Source organism: Dendrobates tinctorius, unplaced genomic scaffold, assembly GCF_039654945.1.
Source record: "Dendrobates tinctorius isolate UK_male_01 unplaced genomic scaffold, ASM3965494v1 ptg000231l, whole genome shotgun sequence".
Taxonomy (NCBI): Eukaryota; Metazoa; Chordata; class Amphibia; order Anura; family Dendrobatidae; genus Dendrobates; species Dendrobates tinctorius.
This window is the reverse complement of record NW_027361898.1, coordinates 20,559,125-20,580,560: the sequence shown is the minus strand read 5'-3', so window position 1 is coordinate 20,580,560 and position 21,436 is coordinate 20,559,125. Positions and strand designations below refer to the sequence as shown.

Sequence of the window (21,436 nt, the reverse complement as noted above, 5' to 3'; positions counted from 1 at the left end):
AAAAAAAAAAAAAAAGGGAAAAAATCTTTATGCGACACTGAGCAAAAACTGGAGAAGGCTGACGCCGTCCAGGGGTGTATACTGCAGAGGAGGAGCCAAAGTTAATCTTTTTCAGATTATGCATAGTGTCGCCTCCTAGTGGACAGCAGCATAACACCCATGGTTCTGTGTCCCCCAATGAGGCGACAGAGTAAAATTTTTATCTTGCTGTACATGGAGCCGCTGTAAAAGGGTGTTTTTGTGCGGACTGAGCTGCCATTTTACTGGTATAGATAAGAAGCAATCAAAACTTTTTGGGAAGTGGGTGAGGGGCTCAAATGCGGTAAACAAACAAAAAAGAAAAAAAACTTTGCAATCAATTCTGGAGTTTCATTTTTTTTGGTGGGGGGAGGTTTCGGTTTAAGGTACAATCTTAATAATTGTGCAGTTTTATAGACCAGACGTTTAGGGACATAGAGCAAATATGTTTATTTTTTTAATGGGGGGGGTAAGGTGTGATTCAAATTTTCATATTTACTTCACTCTTTTTAGTCCTCTTAAAGGACACGAATCTGTGCTTGTTCAATCTCTTATTACTGCAATACCACAGTAAAGCAGAACAAAGGGAAAGCACGGTTCTCTTGCTGAGCGAGCACAGCCCATGGCCTTGGTAACACATCTGTTCCCAGTGGTCAAGTTGCAGGGAGTCAATGGAAAGTGGCCACTGCTCTCAGCACCACTACAGTAATTAAAATGCCGCTGACACAGATTGATAGAGGAATTAAAGCGGTTAAGTGACAGCAATCAGAGCTCTCCAGCTGCTGCAGTTACAGGCAGATGCTAGCAATATTAACTCAGACGTCGCCTACCTGGTATGAGGCAGGATCAGTCCCTAAACCAGAATCAAACATTTCTTAACGACCTATGATGGAAATGTATATCGATTGTTAAAAGGTTAATTATCTCTGGCTGCATAACGCAACTACAGGGTGAAAAAGTGTTATTCTCCATGCAGCCACTCATGGGGGCGGTGCAGGGAGCTAAAGTCACTGCCTACTACAAAGCAACAACATCCTGCTCTGCACACATGCTGTAAAGTTGGCTGTCACTCAAGGAGAAGCTGGAGTCATAAATGCAAGGGGAAACAATTACAAGGCACCCACTGTGTAGTGAGCGATGACTGTTACAACCCCCTGCTACACTCTGATGATTGCAAGTGAGCAGCTACAGGGAGAATATAACTTCATTTTCTCACTTTAGCCGAGCTTCCAGTAAGCCAGCCCAAGATAATTAAAGATATTATTCCCCTGGAGATGACCAGGTAAACAGCACTTTATGTAGGCAACATATTCCCTCCCCTTAAAGCAGATCTGTCACCAGATTTCATAATATAAATTGCATACATTTTTAAATGGATGTCTTGGACCTGTGGAAGTTGGTGTATTTACTTTGAAAATCCACATCAGAATAGATGTACAATCCTGAAATAAAAATTAGCTCTTTATTAATACACAGGGAGACAGTCAAGAAAAGATTATGCTTCCACTTTTACATCAAGACTCATCAAGTCTGGGAGACCTTATGGATGCAGCTTGCGTTGTAAAACCTGGTAACAGTTACACTATAAAATAGAACCCAGCCAATCGGATGCCGATGACATAAGCTACAATACTGTAGTCCCTGAAAACCCCCTTCAATAGGCAAAATGTATTATTATTAATGGTATTGTGCCAGGATAAAAGTTGAAATGAGTCGAGCTAAAATGCGAAGAAAATAAGGAAATCAAGTGAAAGACAGTGCTATAAAATATATAATTTTTTTTTGGACTGGAAATTGTGACCCCCCCCCCACCTCTTCTCCTCCATCTTTAGTGTTTTCACAAGTTTGAAACTACCCTCAAGAATTGAAAAAAATAGTATAAAATTAGTTTTTTTTTTTAAATTACAATAATTAGTTCCTTAGATACATTTCTATTGTTAGGATAGACTAGACATGTGTTGGTGCCGGCACCTCTCTGCACAAAGCTCTATAGCATAAAACAGGAGGGCACCAGTTTGGCATCTGTAAAAAAATAAAAAAATTCTGAGAGCAGGGTTGTAGTTCTGCAATACCTACTTAAGATTCAAGAACCTGTCAAGTTACTATGAAAAGTTATGAATATTGTTGGTTTATCTCCAACAAAGCAAAAAATCCTTTTATACATCCATTATGGTTTTTAAGCAAATTTTATGATGCACCATATGTTTCTGGCAATTGTATTTTTGCACCTGTGACACATATGGCAGGTAATATCTTATGTAACCGTATGAATGGCAGAGGGGAGAACAACATATGCAATGCACGTCAGCTTTGTTACTACTTGAGCCCAGGTGAATGTGTATAGTGCCATTTTGAGGCATTATATAGGGCTTGTTGGCTGGAGAGCTCAGTCAAAGGTCCTTCTATGTCTACACACAATGTCCATGACACCAGTACTCTTCATGGGATCCACAATAAAGAGATGTCTCACACTGGATCTGAAAAAAAAAAAAAAAGTTAAGTTAAATATTGTTAAGGAATCTTGTTAGACATGCAGTTCTAATCAGCTACCAGGACAGCATGAACTAGGCAGATAAGCCAGTACTTTCAACAGTGTTAAAGATAGAAGGAAGCAATTAAGTATATTACAAAGATTCATAATTTATGCTGGGTTCACATTGCGTTTGTGGACAGTGTTGAACGCATCCATTACATAGCGGCATTAACACTATGTAACAGATGCGTTAACGCACCCACAGACCGCAATAGACGAGCGCATTGCCAACGCATGTCATAATCGGCATGCATTCGCGATGTGCTGTCATTCTGTGACGGACCCTCGGACGCGGTCTGCAGCGTTCAGGGGTCCGTCACCGCTAGCGCAGTTAGGGAAGCTGCGCTAGCGTGATCGGTAAAATGCGTGATCACAAAATGACAGTAGTGTTAATGCATAGCGTTGAACAGACTGCATTAACGCAATGTGAACCTGGCCTCAATAAAGGCTGATCAATGATTAAATAAAGTTGCAATTTTTGTGACATATGGCATAGCTTCCAGGTACAGCTAAGTTGCAAACATCCATGAATAAGTATACCTGTCTTTAACTTGGTACCCAGCTATGGTTGTTGTTCTGGTTGGTGCCAGGATGTATGGGCTCAAAGTTGAAATCCAGACCACCTTCATCCATCAGCTCGTTGTTAATTATGTATTCCATGTCACATTCCAGATTCTCAAGGATCATGTCCATGTCCAAATCTGTAGGAAGACGTTCTGACTGTGTACCAAAGGAATTTGGTTTGGGTGGTGGCATAGAAGGGGCTGAAGAAAGCCCTATCATGGTAAGAGTGTTAGGAGGCACTAAGGCATTAAGAGAAACAGGTAGCTGATCAGGCGTTCTGCCTTTACTCAAACCGCTCAGCATTAGGAGATTCTGTCCTCCGCTTTGACCCAGCACAGGATCAACCTGTGTCATCATAACATCACTAGGTGGAGGAGAATCGGAGGTCAAAAGGGCTTCAAGAGTCTGAGGACGTTGAAAGTGTCCAGAAGGACCCCGTATAGGAGAACTGTCAGTTGGACCAAACAAAGAGTTACCAAAAGGCAGAGTTTGAGGTGGATGCATTGAGAAATTGGGGGCTCCTTGCATCAAAGGCTGTGGAGCAGGTAGTGGTGCTCCCGAAGACAGCATTGTTAAGCTGTCAATAAGCTCCAATTCCTCTGAGACGGTAGGAGGTACACTGTTGGAGAAGCTGAGTGAAGAGTGGAGGTCTTCATCGCCAACATCATCAGGTTCTGTCAAAATAGGTGATAGACGAAGACTAAGATTACTAGCATTGGAACCCGTGCGTGGCCGAAAACTGGTCCACACATCAGGATCATCACTGCTGCGTGAAGAAGGGCTGCCAGGCCATTTTGGGGGTTGTGAACCAGGGCTTCCTGCAGTCGATTCTCCAGGACTTTGAGCCTTTTTCTTAGAAACTTTACTTCTGACTTTTGCGAGCTTGCTGCTATTGTCCATGGAGGCTGCCCTTCTACGTGGTGCTTTACCGCTTTTCCCTCCTTCTGGGTTCAGCATCCACCAGGAGCTTTTACCAGTTGCTTCATTGTGCACCTTAATAAACTTGCTGTGCAGAGACAGGTTGTGACGGATTGAATTCTGTGTAAAGAAAACACAATTTACTAGCGGTAACATGGGGGCAACACCGTAAGTGAGCAAACCGCAAAGCAACATGGAAAAATATATAAAATAAATACCATATATGTATATCTAGACAACTATAATGACTAGTTTTTAACATCTTGAACATGTAACACTTTAAAGGAAAATGTATGCACAAAGCCTAACAATGAACACATATTAATAAACCTTAATCTAACATTATTTCACTTAGAAACATTGAACATTTTATACCATATTGAGCTGCAGCCACCATTTTTGCAGTAGGAAGGACAGGAAGTTCAGCCATTGAGACTACATCTTTTAGACTATTTTTTTTGCCTGTAATTTAATTTGGTTTTCTATTAATTGTCGAAAAGACAGTTCATGTGGGACAGTTAATACTACCAAACTTCATCAACTCTTCCAAATGAGTAACAAGTTCTTATTGACTACTAAAACAGTGAATTTGGCTGTTACGGTGAAATGACTTGTAACATATCTACCACAGATCTTTAGGAACTCCGTGTGTCACCATGTGGCGGTATTGCCAGGGTAGCATAGTGCTTTATTATATACACACATGACTAAAATTGTGTGTTGTGTATGAACTCACTATATCTTATGTGACTAGTACTATAAAGTTTAGCTTTTATTAACACCCAGAAACTTATGAAGAACTTGCAGTCTTCATTGGCCCCTATCTCCTCCCTCTCATGTCCTGATTCTGCATTGAAACATTACAATGAAACACTTCAAACTGCCCTGGATAAATTTGCACCCCCTATAAATAGAACACCACAACGCAGACGGCGACAACCCTGGCACACGGTGCAAACACGTTTCCTGCAGCGGTGCTCCAGGTGCGCCGAACGTCTGTGGAGAAAATCCAATCTACCCGAAGATTTCATCCATTTTAAGTTTATGCTTAGAACATACAACACTATTTCAACACCCTCATCACCTCACTGTCCAATAACCCGAAACGTCTCTTTGACACTTTTCATTCTCTACTCAATCCAAGAGTACAGGCCCCAACCACGGAGCTCCGAGCTGACGATCTGGCCAATTACTTCAAAGAAAAAATTGACAAGATCCGACAGGAAATTATCTCCCAATCACCTCATACCATGCACTGTCCTCCCTCCCCCACTGCATCTAACTCACTCTCTGATTTTGAACCAGTCACAGAAGAAGAAGTAAGCAGGCTCCTTGCATCTTCTCGCCCAACTACTTGCACCAGTGACCCATTTCCGTCACAGCTCCTCCAGTCCCTTTCCCCTGCTGTCACCCCTCACCTAACTAAAATATTTAACCTCTCTCTCTCTTCTGGTATTTTTCCCTCCTCATTTAAGCATGCCACCATACATCCACTACTTAAAAAAACCATCCCTCGACCAAAACTGTGCCGCTAACTATAGACCTGTCTCTAATCTTCCCTTCATCTCTAAACTCCTGGAACGCCTGGTCCACTCCCGTCTTATCCGCTATCTCTCAGAAAACTCTGTTCTCGACCCTCTCCAATCCGGTTTCCGCTCTTTACACTCCACTGAAACTGCCCTCACTAAAGTCTCTAATGATCTGCTAATAGCTAAATCAAATGGTCACTACTCCATGCTAATTCTCTTGGATCTCTCTGCAGCATTCGACACTGTGGATCATCAGCTCCTCCTCACTATGCTCCGTTCCATTGGCCTCAAGGATTCCGTTCTCTCCTGGTTCTCCTCCTATCTCTCAGACCGCTCCTTTACTGTATTTTTTGCCAGTTCCTCCTCCTCTCTTCTTCCCCTTACTGTTGGGGTCCCCCAAGGATCGGTTCTAGGCCCCCTCCTCTTCTCCTTGTACACTGCCCCTATTGGTCAAACAATCAGTAGATTTGGTTTCCAGTACCATCTCTATGCTGATGACACCCAATTATACGCTTCTTCTCCTGACATCACGCCAGCCTTTCTAGAAAACACCAGCGATTGTCTAAACGCTGTGTCTAATATCATGTCCTCACTATATCTGAAACTGAACCTGTCAAAGACTGAACTCCTGGTGTTTCCTCCCTCTACTAATGTACCTATACCCGACATTGCCATTTCTGTGTGTGGTTCCACTATTACTCCCCAGCAACAGGCCCGCTGTCTTGGGGTCATACTTGATTCCGAGCTTTCCTTTGCCCCCCATATTCGATCACTGGCTCGCTCTTGTCATCTGCACCTCAAAAACATTTCTAGAATTCGACCTTTTCTTACCTTTGACTCTGCAAAAACTCTTACTGTTTCTCTTATTCATTCTCGTCTCGACTATTGTAACTCTCTTCTAATCGGTCTCCCTCTTACCAAACTCTCCCCTCTCCAATCTGTCTTGAATGCTGCAGCCAGGATCATATTCCTCACCAATCGTTACACCGATGCCTCTACCTTGTGCCAGTCATTACACTGGCTACCCATCCATTCCAGAATTCAGTATAAACTTATTACCCTCACTCACAAAGCCCTCCATGGCTCAGCACCACCCTACATCTCCTCCCTTGTTTCAGTATACCACCCTACCCGCGCCCTCCGTTCTGCTGATGACCTGAGGTTAGCATCCTCAATAGTCAGAACCTCCCACTCCCGTCTCCAAGACTATACACGTGCCGCGCCAATTCTTTGGAATGCACTTCCCAGGTCAATACGATTAGTCCCCAATCCCCACAATTTTAAGCGTGTCCTGAAAACGCATTTATTCAGACTAGCCTACCACCTCAACACATTAACCTAATCTATCCCTGTGTGGCAGAGCCAAAAGTTTTACCATAACCAGGTTCCCCGCATCATTCTCCCACATGCTTTATGCATCCATTAGCCCTCTGTGTCCGTACTGTCACACACCTAACATTATGGCTGGTCCATACAATCAGGGCAACTGTTACCACCCACCTTTCGTGTCTACCTCTTTCCTCATAGACTGTAAGCTTGCGAGCAGGGCCCTCTTTCCTCTTGGTATTTGTTATAATCTACTGTATGTGATTATTGTTATGCTGTAATGTCTATTGTCTGTACAAATCCCCTCTGAAATGTAAAGTGCTGCGGAATATGTCGGCGCTATAAAAATAAAATGTATTATTATTATTATTATAAAATGCTAAAACATTTCTCCACTTTTTCATGTTGTGTGCAGTAACTTGAGATTACGATACCAAACATGAAAGAATCTACATTTTAGCTGTAACCCTAACCCCAATTACTCTAGTTTCTTTCATGCTATGTGTGTAGTTACCACAAGTTACTGAACACATAAAACATGTCATTTCAGGCAGCTTTTTAGAATAAGCCACCGTGTTTATACATGAGAAATAACAGAATTTCTGGACATTATAGAACACTTTCCATCAGTTCCCCTCTGCAGACTATTTCCGGAACCAGATACTTAGGAGAGGTGCTGAGTTGAGCACCATGGCGCATGTGCTACTGGTCCCGCTATTCAACTCCTGTCCCTGGTTGAGATGCAAGGGGGTGAAAAACTCCCCCCTTGTGTCATTGAGGTACTGGATTATAACATGCCACGTACTTCACTAAGGAATTTTGCAAAGGATCGTAACATTAATGTAATCTTAGGTGTCAGAAGTCAATTCTAAAATGCACTGGCTTTAATGCTAGATTAGGGTCTAAGGCAAAGGTAACACATTTACAGTTTTTTCTGCTGAGCCACTGACTTTTGAAGCAGACAGTCAGTTTAGACTCCATATGGCCTCCATCCCAGCAGTGTCCTTTTCACACATGAACAAAACCTTGACACGGCAAGTTTTTGTGCACATCTAAAGAACGAAAACTCTGCCAGGACAGAGGCTATAGAGTGTCATAAGTGACTCAGGCAGCCTCATAAAAGTGAATGGCCCTGTCGCACTGAGATTTTTTGGGGGATTCCAATGGAAGCCTTAGGGTCCCGTCCCACTAAAAGATGCACCAGCGATCCCGACAACAATACAACATCGTCAGGATCGCTGGTGCATCGCTACATGATTGCTGGTGAACTGTCAAACAGGAAGACTCACCAACGATCAGGACCAGAGAGGACGCTGGTATCCAAGGTAAATATCGGGTAACTAAGCGAGCGCGTCGCTTAGCTACCCAGTATTTACCTTGGATACCTGCTCCCAGCGTCAGCTTACAGCGCTGGAAGCTCGCTGATCGTTGCTCTCCCGCTGCCACATGCAGCGATGCGTGCTGGCCAACGATCAAAAAATGGCCCAGGACATTCCTGCACGATCATCGATCGCTGATGCGTGCCACACACGAGATCGCTGGCGAGATCGCTGATGCGTCACAAAATCAGCGATCTCGCTGTGTGCGACGGGGCCTTTACAGTGCCCAGAGTAAAGAACTTAGTGTGTGAACCTACTCTAATAAAGTCCCATATACAGGAAGACTTTTCTTTCTTAAACTATGTAAATCAATCACTAATGAGACCCGTGAGGGCGTTTTATTTAGAGGATCTGTTGGGAATAAGAGGTTCCTTTTACCCAACCAGCACTCCTGAGACCTGTTAGAAGGGTCCAGTGGTCAACCCCCAACATCATTGTTGTGTAACGAAAGAAATAGAAAGTTTGTGAACATAATGAATGACACCTCAGTATTTGTCTGATACTTGCCAATCAACCCTTGTCTCAGAGTATTTAATGTCTTAAGAGTCAGCTGTTTACTGCCATTTATATGAGAGATTTTTGGTCCATTTATTCTGGTGACTATGTAAAGATGAGTGCAGAGGTACACGACATATGAACTTTACACAGTCGGAACTTTTATTTTTAGGAAGTATTGTGTTTCTGAGGTTCTGCTTGGGTCAGACATTTGGCCAGAAACATGCATACGTGAGTGAGCAGTGAACAGCAAGTAATCTTGTGGATATAACTGTCCGCTGAGTCTGCTCCTGAATGTGGTAAAAGCTCGTCATGGTTGAGACAAAGTCCACATTATCCATAGCCGATAACTGCATACGTACTCATGTCACGTGAGATGTTACGCATAACATACGATTATATACAACGTTACAGTACATGTATATATACAAGGTAACATCATAAGTATTCCCAGTGCCTCAAATCTAATTTTGCAAATAGTCTCAAGAAGTCAGCTTTCCCCGAGACAGATGGAAAATGTAAATGGAGCCCTATTTGCTTCTAAATAACATAAGGAGATAGGGAAAGAATAAAAATGTTATTTGTTATCTTAACTGAAAGTTTGGTACATATCATCCCCTGAGGAAGAAGTGTTAACTTCGAAACGCGTTGGGAATTAAAAGTATATAAGTATACAATCTGCAAGGAGTCGTTTGTCTAGCAGCGCACGTTTAAATTCAAAAATTCTTTCTTTGCAAATCTGATGATTTATGGTCACTGAGTGGCCATTTGGATGTGCAGCAGCTTGACCTCTATTCCCTTGAGCCTGAAACTCTCCTGTTATTGGTGAGTATAATAGCTTGATTTATATTCATTTTACTTGGGTAAGACCCTATTGCGCTCTTTCTCTTTTAGTTTTAACTACTAAGGTATCGTAGAAGTAATTATATAGGGGCAAGGCATTTGACACTTTATAATGTCAAGAAGAAAAAAAAAGCCCATAGAGTTGGCTATGACCATATAATTCAGGGGAGAAAAAAAACTGCACCAAAATCACCTGTCGCTTTTATTAATGCCTATGATCAATGGATCCGCACCATAGAGAAGCAAGGATGGAGTGCTCACATGAATGCAAAACAATGCCCATGAGAAGAAAAGGTGGCACACACCGCTCTGGTAAAAACACCTTTAATGCATATCCTATAAAAGCATGAAGACGGGGAGAGAAGTGGAGTAGTAGACAGATGGACGATAGCCGCTTCGCGCCTTCTGTGCTTTAACAGGACCTTTACAGGACCTGTTGAAGCGCAGGAGGCGTGAAACATCCTTCCATCTAGTCCTCCACTTCTCTCCCCGTCTCCATGCATTTATAGGCTATGTATTAAAGGTTTTGGGGTTTTTTTTACCAGACCAGTGAGTGCCACCTTTTCTTCTCGTGGACAGAGTTGGCCATGATTAAACAAAACGTTTCATGAAATTTTTTAGGTTGAACGGCTCAGAGGAATGAAACTTTTTTTTTTTTTTTTTTTTACCTTGCCACAGCAGAGAGCCAGAAAAATCATTATTTAAAACTATTTGGCCCCCTAAACAGTTAACTTTTTTTCCCTCAAGTCCAAGTGGATGTTATTAGTTAGTTCGCAATGGGGCGGTGTACTAGATCTCTCTATGTGACACTGACCAATCATAAACAGGCAGCAACACGGCAGAAAAAGAACCCCCTACCATAGCTTAGAGTAGGATTCTCAGTGTGTGAGATATATGACAGACAGCTCTGATCTGCTGGTCTAACCTCCTGCATGAGTCAGTGTGGAGGGAGGGCAGTGCAGCTGAGTTTAGCCAAGTCACCTTCTTCTCTCAGCTCTTCTGAAAAGTGTGATTACTGACCCTCAGGTATCTGTGCTGAGCTCAAGCAACTTGTAATCACGTTGCAGTGACATCAGGGCTGCCATTACATTCAAACAGGAGTCATGTGCCTGCTCTCACTGCAATAATTACAAGCTGAGCACAACAGACAAATGTAATCTCTGACATCTCTGGAAAGGCAGTATGGGGGAAACGCAGTACAACAGAGCTGACAGTGCTACGAGAAGAGGAGAGCTGACAGAAGGGTTTATCTGCGACAAGCTAAACTCAGCTGTACTTCTTCCCCCACAGGGACCTTTATCTGAAAAGGTGTTAAGGGGGTTTTACACTAAGCAATATCGCTAGCAATATCGCTAAAACGTCACTGGTTTTGTGACGTTATAGCGATATCGCTATGTGTGATACTTACCAACGACCGGCTCCCCCGCTGCTCATCGCTGATCGCGCGAGAATGTCCGGCTCCATTTCTCGTCGGGCGCTTCCTGCTGAGACTTCCTGCTGTGACGTCCAGCGACGCGTGGAGGCGGGCGGGAGGACGCAGGATCGCTGTGTGTGAATGGTAAGTATCGTGCGCTGCGTCGCTGCTGCATCGCTGTGAGATCTTTCTGTATGAAAGCTCACTAGCGATCATTTAGCGATGCACCAGCGATCCTGACCGGGTCGGATCGCTGGTTGGATCGCTGGTGCATCGCTAAATGTAAAAGGGCCTTTAGTCATCTGTGCTCTCTAATCATGCAGGAGGTTTGAGCGGGAGATTAGGGCTAGATCATTACTTTGCATACACTAAGAAACCTGCTCTAACCTATGGAGGGGTCGTGTTCTTCTTTCCTTTGAATTTTGCTGCCTTAACATTGTTCAGTGTCATACAGGCAGAAATACATGTTCCTTCTGAAAACTATCTGATAATGCCCACTGGGAGCTAAAGTTCTCAACAGGGTTCAAATGCTTTGATTGTTAATGTTTCCGCAAAGGACAGGCAAGTTTCACTATGCAACCACTATTACATGGTGTATCCATGTCCAACATGAAAAATTTAATTAAAGATTTTCTATAAAGGGAACCTGTAATTACATTAATGCTGGCCTAAACACAGGCAGCAAGTACCACAGCCTAGCTGTACAATCACAGCCAGGTATGTGTTTTACTTTGAAACACTGCAAAGAAAAGATAGTATAAAAACCTGTATGCAGACTACAAGGAGACTAGATTAGCCAGATGCCGGTCCCCAGACAGCTTTTCCCTGCCTTAGTTGATCGACAGGTCTTACCCTATATACAGTGCCTTGCGAAAGTATTCGGCCCCCTGGAACTTTTCAACCTTTTCCCACATATCATGCTTCAAACAAAGATCCCAAATGTAAATTTTTGGTGAAGAATCAACAAGTGGGACACAATTGTGAAGTTGAACGAAATTTATTGGTTATTTTAAATTTTTGTGGCAAGTCAAAAACTGAAAAGTGGGGCGTGCAATATTATTCGGCCCCTTTAACTTAATACTTTGTTGCGCCACCTTTTGCTGCGATTACAGCTGCAAGTCGCTTGGGGTATGTCTCTATCAGTTTTGTACATCGAGAGACTGAAATTCTTGCCCATTCTTCCTTGGCAAACAGCTCGAGCTCAGTGAGGTTTGATGAAGATCATTTGTGAACAGCAATTTTCAGCTCTTTCCACAGATTCTCGATTGGATTCAGGTCTGGACTTCGACTTGGTCATTCTAACACCTGGATACGTTTATTTGTGAACCATTCCATTGTAGATTTTGCTTTATGTTTGGGATCATTGTCTTGTTGGAAGACAAATCTCCGTCCCAGTCTCAGGTCTTTTGCAGACTCCAACAGGTTTTATTCAAGAATGGTCCTGTATTTGGCTCCATCCATCTTCCTATCAATTTTAACCATCTTCCCTGTCCCTGCTGAAGAAAAGCAGGCCCAAACCATGATGCTGCCACCACCATGTTTGACAGTGGGGATGGTGTTGTTCAGGGTGATGAGCTGTGTTGCCTTTACGCCAAACATATCGTTTGGCATTGTTGCCAAAAAGTTCGATTTTGGTTTCATCTGACCAGAGCACCTTCTTCCACATGTTTGGGGTGTCTCCCAGGTGGCTTGTTGCAAACTTTAAACAACACTTTTTATGGATATCTTTGAGAAATGGCTTTCTTCTTGCCACTCTTTCATAAAGGCCAGATTTGTGCAGTGTACGACTGATTGTTGTCCTATGGACAGTCTGTCCCACCTCAGCTGTAGATCTCTGCAGTTCATTCAGAGTGATCATGGGCTTCTTGGCTGCATCTCTGATCAGTTTTCTCCTAGTTTGAGATGAAAGTTGAGAGGGACGGCCGGGTCTTGGTAGATTTGCAGTGGTAAGATACTCCTTCCATTTCAATGATTGCTTGCACAGTGCTCATTGATATGTTTAAAGTTTTGGAAATCATTTTGTATCCAAATCCGGCTTTAAACTTCTCCCCAACAGTATCACGGACCTGCCTGTTGTGTTCCTTGGTCTTCATGCTGCTCTCTGTGCATCAAACAAAACCCTGAGACTATCACAGAGCAAGTGCATTTATACAGAGACTTGATTACACACAGGTGGATTATATTTATCATCATTAGTCATTTAGGACAACATTGGATCATTCAGAGATCCACAATGAACTTCTGGAGTGAGTTTGCTGCACTGAAAGTAAAGATGCTGAATCATATTGCACGCCCCACTTTTCAGTTTTTGACTTTCCACAAAAATTTAAAATAACCAATAAATGTCATTCAACTTCACAATTGTGTTCCACTTGTTGATTCTTCACCAAAAATTTACATTTGGTATGTTTGTATTTGAAGCATGATATGTGGGAAAAGGTTGAAATGTTCCAGGGGGCCGAATACTTTCACAAGGCACTGTATACTAAAGAGGGGAAGACATGTCAATCAAGTGGAGCATGGCAGAGAGAAGCCTTTTGAGGGTCTCATAAGACTAGTCTCATTTCTTCAGTGGGCTTTCAAATTAAGTTTTATCTTTGGCGTTTCAGAGCAAAACAGACATGGCAGCAATCGTACAGCCAGGCTCTGCTCCATGCTGCCTGGGGTTCAGCCAGCATGAATCTAATGTCAGGTTTTCATGAAGATGATGGACTCCTTCATACAGACGAGCACTCAGCTCAGCCAAGTGTAGCGTTTTCCACAGGAAGAGAGAAGAAAGCAGCTGCCAGACCCCGCTTCTTCCATCTCCCCTGAAAACGAAGGAACAGGCTGTAGAAATTCCAACAGTCCGATTCTTCTCTCTTCTGACATTGTCTCTCTTTGGAGAGTCAGGAGACCCCCATGCACATCAGAAGGCCGGTCAGTTCAGACGATTTCATCACATGTTAATACCAAACTAGTTCCTGCTGGCAAATCATTGATTATATGGAAAAATCTAAAATTGACGGTCATTTGTAGATAAATACCATGACTGTAGATAATGATTAGTAACCAAAGTATCTAAACCAGTGGAACAGATTGGAAGCAAGCAATGTGTTAACAGTAGAGGCTCAAGTCACTTGTCCACATGACACTTAGGGCATATGTGCACGTCCCAAGGGCCCATACCCCAAGGCTGGGGCTACAAGTTTTTTTTTTTTTTTTTTTACAGCAAAATCTGTGCTCTAATATATTTGCGAGGCAACAAGTCACAGATCGGGTGCACACATTTTTGGCCGCAGGACACAAGTGTAGCCCTAGCCTTAATGTCCTTGTGAGCTGCGTTACCACCACCCGTAGGGTCACAAGTAGCAGATTTGTTGCAGACCCAGCTGGAAAATCCACAACAATCCTGCAGATGAAATAACCTTCCCCACTATTCTCACCTCCCCTGGCAAAGCTCCTTTGGTGCCACGCTGACCTCTGTCCAGCCATGACGTGACCAGAGAAGCCTAGCCATGGAGGTGAGGGGCAGCTATGTTACCGACATGCGGTCTGGTGGATTTTGTAGATTAGACCCAGATCTGTAGGAAAATCGAAGTTTGTTTCAGCGCAAAAGTCAGCGACCGTATGGCTATGTGCACACGTTGCGGATTCTGCTGCGTTTCCGCAGCGGTTTTGGCCCAGCGGATCCGCAGCAGTTCCGCAGACATGGTACAGTACCATGTTATCCTATGGCATTTCAAATCCGCTGTGCTCACGCTGCGGTTTTTTCTGCGCGGTTTTGCTGCAGTTTACAAATGCCAATTGTTTGTGCGGATTCCGCAGCGGTTTCACACCTTTAACATAGAGGTGTGAAACCGCAGGCCAATCCGCAGGAAAATCGCAGGTCACTTTACCTGCGGATCCGTGCTGAAAAACCCACAGGTGACTCCGCAGCGTGTGCACATAGCCTGACTGACAATGTAAAAATCCGCAGTGGATTTGGTATGGGACACCCTGCATGCAGCCGGCGCCACCTTTACCTTCCAGCCCGCCGAGCTGTTGCTGTCGCCCTTGTCTTTGAAGTAGGGAATGGTCTTCACCATCCACTCGTAGATCTGGGACAGTGTGAGCCGCTTCTCGGGGGAGCTCTCGATGGCCTGGCTGATCAGCTCCGCATAGGACTGGTTGCCCCAGGCGTTCCTCCTGGAGCCCCCCTTCCTGGGGGTCGCTGCGCCCAGCAGTCCATCAGACAGGCCTCTGTCCTCAGCCTCCGCCGGCGGAGGCTCCGCTCTGCTCTCCTCGGAGGGGGCGGCGGGCTGCACTACGGACAGCTCGGGCCTGGGAAGCGGCCATGTGCACGACCGAGGTCTGGACTGAGGCTCGAAGTCTGGGTCAATGTCCACGGGAGGCGCCTCGGCTCCCTCCATAGCTGGAGGCCTGGGATACCGGCGGGGACGGTGCTGTGTGGAGCGGCTTCTCTCTGCGGTGAGCTCAGCCCGTACACGCCATGCTGCCTGCACAGACACGGGCACGGCGCAGGTGTGTGGTGGCGGCGGCCAGGTGAGCGCTCCGGCTGCCTAGGCGGTCATGGCCGGCAGCCACCTCCAGGCTCGCTCCAGCTGTCTGTGTGCCGGTTCCGTGCGGTAAATGTCACTTTCCCTTTTGTTTTGGACACCACAAAACTTCTAGCTGACGTCTCTGTTTACCAGGGGCTGTGAAGGAACTAGCGCGCATGCGCAACGTGGCGTCACTCGCTACGCAACTTTGCATTGTGGGTGCTGTAGTTTCTTAGTTGGGGTTAGCCGTCGGTATGTGAAAGGGTAAGAACTTCAATTCCCAGCAGAGTTTGCGTGCTAGCGCACTGCTGGGTCGCGGTTGTGGCGGCTGAGGTGGACTACTAGTCCCGTGATTCTGTGCGGCGAGGTGTGATTTGGCCTCTTGGGTTATGTAAGAGTTCGCGAGGAGTAACTTGGCAGAGTGGTGGAATCGTGGTTGAAACATGTCTGTTCATGGTGCTGTTCTCGAGAAGTCACAAAAACGATAAAATAATTTTTTTTTTTAGCAGTTTAGATTTATTTTCACCAAGTACTGTATAGTCAGTCACACAGGGCCATTACTAGTGCCATACACTACCCAATCAGTGCTGTTCACTGCCCAGTCATCAGGGCTGTACGCTGTACAGGGCCGTACGCTGCCCAATCATCAGTTACGTTCGCTGCCCAATCACCAGAGCCGATCGCTGCCCAATCATCAGGGCCGTATGTTGCCCAATCATCAGTGCCATACGCTGCCCAATCATCATGGCCGTTTGCAGCCCAATCATCAAGGCCGTTCGCTGCCCAATCATCAAGGCCGATCATCAGTGCCGTATGCAGCCCAATCATCAGGGCCATACGCTGCCCAATCATCAGGACCGTTCGTTGCCCAATCATCAGGGCCGTTCGTTGCACAATCATCAGTGCTGTTCGCTGCCCAATCATCAGGGCCTTCGCTGCCCAATCATCAGGGCCGATTGCTGCCCAATCATCAGGGCCGATCATCAGTGCCATACGCTGCCCAATCATCAGGGTCGTTCACTGCCCAATCATCAGGGACGTACGCTGCCCAATCATCAGTTCTGTATACTGCCCAATTATCAGGGACGTTCGCTGCCCAATCATCTGGGCCGTTCACTGCCCAGTCATCAAGGCCGATCATCAGTGACGTACGCTGCCCAATCATCAGTTCTGTATACTGCCCAATTATCAGGGACGTTCACTGCCCAATCATCTGGGTCGTTCACTGCCCAGTCATCAAGGCCGATCATCAGTATCGTACGCTGCCCAATCATCAGTGCCATACGCTGCCCAATCATCAGGGCTGTTCGCTGCCCAATCATCAGGGCCGTTCGCTGCCCAATCATCAGGGCTGTTCGCTGCCCAATCATCAGGGCCGTTCGCTGCCCAATCATCAGGGCCGTTTGCTGCCCAATCATTAGGGCCGTTCGCAGCCCAATCATCAGTGCCAATGAAATAATCTGCTAGGTGACACCCTAAATAGTGGCACATAGAACATTGCACTGAAAAATAATGATGTGCAGTCCCATGTATACTGCCATATAGCATCCAAATATCCCTACTGTATATATAGGTATATCCATGCAGCTATATTATTGCCTGTATAAAAAAGGTGGCTTAGTGGTGAACCTTAGTAACCGTACGACGCTGGGTTCCTGGGATCAAACTCCACCAAGGATAACATCGGCGAGGAGTTTGTATGTGCTCCCTGTCTTTGCGTGGGTTTCCTCCCACACCTCAAAGACATACTGATAGGGACATTAGATTGTGAGCACCAATGGGGACAGAGATGCTGAGGTCTGTACAGCGCTGCAGAATATGATGGCGCTATATAAGCAAGTAAAATAAAAATGAAGCCTGGTGCCTACATCAGGCTGTGGCTGCACAGCAATTGTGCATCAGCAATTCTTAGAGAAGTTCCTCGGCTAAAGGTATTTATGCAAATTGCTGTTGTTCAGCTATATTATAGCCACGATCTTGCTGTAAAAAAAACAACTAATTCACAGATAAATGGCATGTAAGTCGCAGTCAAGTGCAACCTTCACTATAGTGTTGTATGGCCCGTGAGTCTCTTACAGAAAGGCCAACACATTAGGAAACATTTTGGACAGTTACTGTCGCAGGTCATAATTTGACACCATAGGTAATCATTAGCTGTGATGGCGCAGTGCCACTCAGAGATCGGAATGTCGCTGTGTAGCCCCCAACTGATAGACATTTTTCTAATTGAAAATAGTTTATGAAAATAGATACTGTATCAATCATCAAACACAAATAGAAAATCAAATTGAACTTTCAAAGGAGGAAACAGAAGGGACATTCAGGGCGTACCAGTCCAAAACGACTTTTGTACAGAGACTTTTTTTTATTCCAAAGTCTAAAATATGATAGCAGCCAATAACTCTAATATATTCTTTGCAGCATGAAGATGATTTTGCTGTGGATGGCATGGTTTTTCTTTTTGTACCATGAAAGAAAGTGGTCAGCGCGAAACTCTATATACTTTGTCGAGGTCATTTTCACACTTTCAGGGACCCTAAAGGGGCCTACCATCTCTCACCTCATGATTCTGGCCAAAAACATGACTCCGCCACCTCACTGCATACATAGCAGCCTTGTTGGGACATGATGGCCATCCATCTGGACCATCCCAGTTGCCCAGCACTCATGAGTAAACAAGACTATTTTAAAATTTGTCTTCAGGTATGTCTTGGCCCACTGCAGCAGATTCTGCATGTGAGCAATGTTAGGGGAGGCCTAATAGTAGGTTTAAGCACAACTGCAAGCCTATGAACGATCCTACACATTCAGTATCGCGGGACTCCAGAGGCACCAGCAGCTTCACATACCTGTTTGCAGCTTTGTATTGGTATTTTAGCAGTTGCTCTCTTAATCCTATGAATTTGTTTGGCAGAAACCTTCCTCATTATGCCTTTATCTGCACTAACCTTTCCATGCTCTGTATCAGCCACAAATCTCTTCTCAGTGCGATGATCATGCTTAAAGGGAATCTGTCACTCCATTTTTGGACTGTCAGCTGCCGGCACCGCCATCAGGGGCTTATCTACAGCATTCTGTGATGCTGTAGATAGTCCCCGATGTAACCTGAAAGATAAGAAAAACGAGTTATATTATACTCACCGGGGGGGCGGTCCGGTCTTGGTCCGATGGGTGTTGCGGTCCGGCGCCTCCCATCTTGTAGCGGTGACGTCCTCTTCTTTGCTTCCCGTCGCGGCTCCCGCGCAGGCGTATGTTACCTGCTCTGTTGAGGGCAGAGTAAAGTACTGCAGTGCACGGGTGCTGGACCTCTCTGACCTGGTCCGGCGCCTGCGCACTGCAGTACTCTGCTCTGCTCTCAACAGGGCAGAGCAGTGCACCTGCACCAGAGCCGAGACGGGAAGCAAAGAAGAGGACGTCACGGCTACAAGATGGGAGGCACCGGACCGGACCGCGACACCCTCCGGACCCAGACCGCCCCTGGGTGAGTATAATATAACTCATTTTTCTTCTCTTTCAGGTTACTTCTGTGGCTTATCTACAGCATTACAGAATGCTGTAGATAAGCCCCTGATGGCGGTGGCCACAGTTGAAAGTCGAAAAATGGGGTGACAGATTCCCTTTAAGTCTTTGTGAAATATGTAATGTTTTCGTACCTTGTCCAAGGCATTGCACTATTTGACGTTTTTCAGCAGCAAAGAGATCCTTTTTTCCCCATATTGATTGAAACCTCTTGCCTGCTTAATATTGTAGATCGTCCCTCTTAAGTAGTTTTCCTTTAATTGGACTCACCTGACAAACTAATTATAACAGGTGTTTGAGATTGATTTTAGTGATCCAAAGACCCCTGATACACAAGAACATCAATGAGTTTATTTGAAAAACAAAAAATTTGAAATTTATGACATTTTAATCCAATTTGCATAATAATTTGGAATGTGGTGTATACTAGTTTCTTATGATTTATAAAGTATCTATTTTCATAAACTATTTTCAATAAAAATGTATATAGGGCTGGGGATACCCTGCGCTGTACATCGTACACCACTAATGTTCCCTCCGGGGTTGTCCAGGATTTTATATATCGATGGCCTATGCACAGGATAGGTAATCAGTATCGGATCGGTATATGAGGAGTAGAACACAGCAGCACCACACATTGCTTAGTGGCCGCTGCCAGGTACTGCTCCTTACTGAATAGGAAATAAGTATAGGTCAGTACTCGGCAGCAGTCACTAAACAAGGTACGAGGCTGCGGTGTTCTGTTCATTTCTACGATCTGGCAACTATCGGAGCAGGGAACCGCATATCCTGAAGATGTGAACACAGTCTGAAAGGGATTGCATTTATATAATTTGTCAGGGAGTATACCATGTGGAATCCTAACAGTGCATGATCTTTACGATCCCGACTCTCGTTATATGACCACTCAAATGCAATTTCCCTACTTCATCATGTGCCGACCACTTTCTCTTCTGCATCACCTAATTGAGACCATTGAGAGAATTCGAAAAGAAGGCACAAGCTTGAAAGTCGAATATCAGTAGTCATGTGACGAGCTCCAGGAGTGTGACACAGAGCAGAAGCCTAAGGGCTCATTCAGAGGTCCGAGCCAATTGGTCCAGAGCACAGTCCACAATACAGGGACCGAACGTGGCTCTCCCGACCCGAGAGTGACAGTCACATAGAAATATATGAAGCCATCATGCTTTGGTCTGCATACATTACACACTGTTAGGATTCAGCATATTACAGTCGCTCTCTTATTAAGCCATGCCACAAAAGGGTCTTTCATCAGGCATCCTGCTACTAAGATGACCCATCAGCACCCTATAATTATGTTGTAGGGGGACTTATAGGGTGACAGAGGGATCCTCTATAACTGTCTAGGTACTATAGTCACTGCTAACTGCAGTATCTATGGGGTTAAACCACCATCATCAAAGTTATCTCTACACATGACCACTCCAGGTGGATATCAGCTATATAAATCAGTAAAAAGTAAATCTTTTGAGGTGGATTCACTAAGCCTCAGATAAGGTAGGCACACAGACCTGCAGTTGTGCAGCTTCCTCAAGGACAGTGGAACTATGAGGACTTGGATAGCAATCTCAGAAGCAGTAGGACAGATGAAGTGGAATTCAGCAGAGACTTATGGAAGTTAAAGCTCTAGGTCTAAAATGTCTTGAAAAATCCAACTTGGAGCACAACAGAGGGAAGCCCCCCCCAGCGGAAGGAAGCAGAGCCCAGGATAACTGGGACGGGTGTGTAATACTCAACTCCTGAGCCTGCTCCATACACTTGCACCAACAGATTCCTGTGTGCTCTTCTATTGCTTTTAATTTCAATAAAGCTTTTATATAAACATTTTAAACTGGACATAATATTGCGTGACAAATTTTCATATGTGTTATGGTAGTGCCCCTGAGGTTCTTTAACTTCTCTCTTAATATGGCCACCTAAAGTATCCAGTTCTGCTTCTAATTTGCTGATTCTTATTGGCTGGTCTGTGCAACAACAGTCATCACTCCACCGCCCGTGTAGAAATGCATCTAAGCTGTCGCCTACTGAGCATATGTAAAGTATCTAACCACAGTATCTAGACACAGGAACGTTTTTTTAATTATTCAAATTAAAAAAATGTTCTGTCCTGTGTCATCTAACAAAGTTAACAGAAATTCACTGATTAACCCCTGTTTTAGGGATTTCTAAGGCCGGTTTCACATTTGCGCTTTATAGCGCAGCGACGGCCTGCGCACGGCCGCCGCTAAGCCCCGCCCCCTGCCGGCTCCCTGCCCGCCCCTTCCGGTCATCGCCGCCTTCTAGCGCACATGGGAGCTTGCGATCTGCGCACCCTATCTTTAGCATAGGGTGCGCAGATCGTGCGCTGGCTGTGCGCT

At 44.9% G+C, this 21,436-nt stretch overlaps 1 protein-coding gene across 1 annotated transcript; it reads right to left on the bottom strand.

Moving 5' to 3' along the window:
• Positions 1-1,461: 1,461 nt before the first annotated feature.
• Positions 1,462-15,732, bottom strand: FOXO4 (forkhead box O4). Its single transcript, XM_073556155.1, has 3 exons — positions 15,024-15,732; positions 3,092-4,153; positions 1,462-2,495 (listed from the first exon to the last, which is right to left on the bottom strand). Exons 1-2 carry the CDS (start codon positions 15,408-15,410, stop codon positions 3,098-3,100), a joined length of 1,443 nt encoding a protein of 480 aa, XP_073412256.1. The 5' UTR covers positions 15,411-15,732; the 3' UTR covers positions 1,462-2,495; positions 3,092-3,097.
• Positions 15,733-21,436: the final 5,704 nt, after the last annotated feature.

What these genes read in the sequence shown, in the direction of transcription:
- FOXO4 (XM_073556155.1), bottom strand. Translation starts at nt 15,410, where the DNA reads ATGGAGGGAGCCGAGGCGCCTCCCGTGGACATTGACCCAGACTTCGAG. An exon ending in ACAGCTCGGCGGGCTGGAAG is followed by an intron (nt 4,154 to 15,023) that starts GTAAAGGTGGCG and finishes TTCTTTACACAG; the next exon opens with AATTCAATCCGTCACAACCT.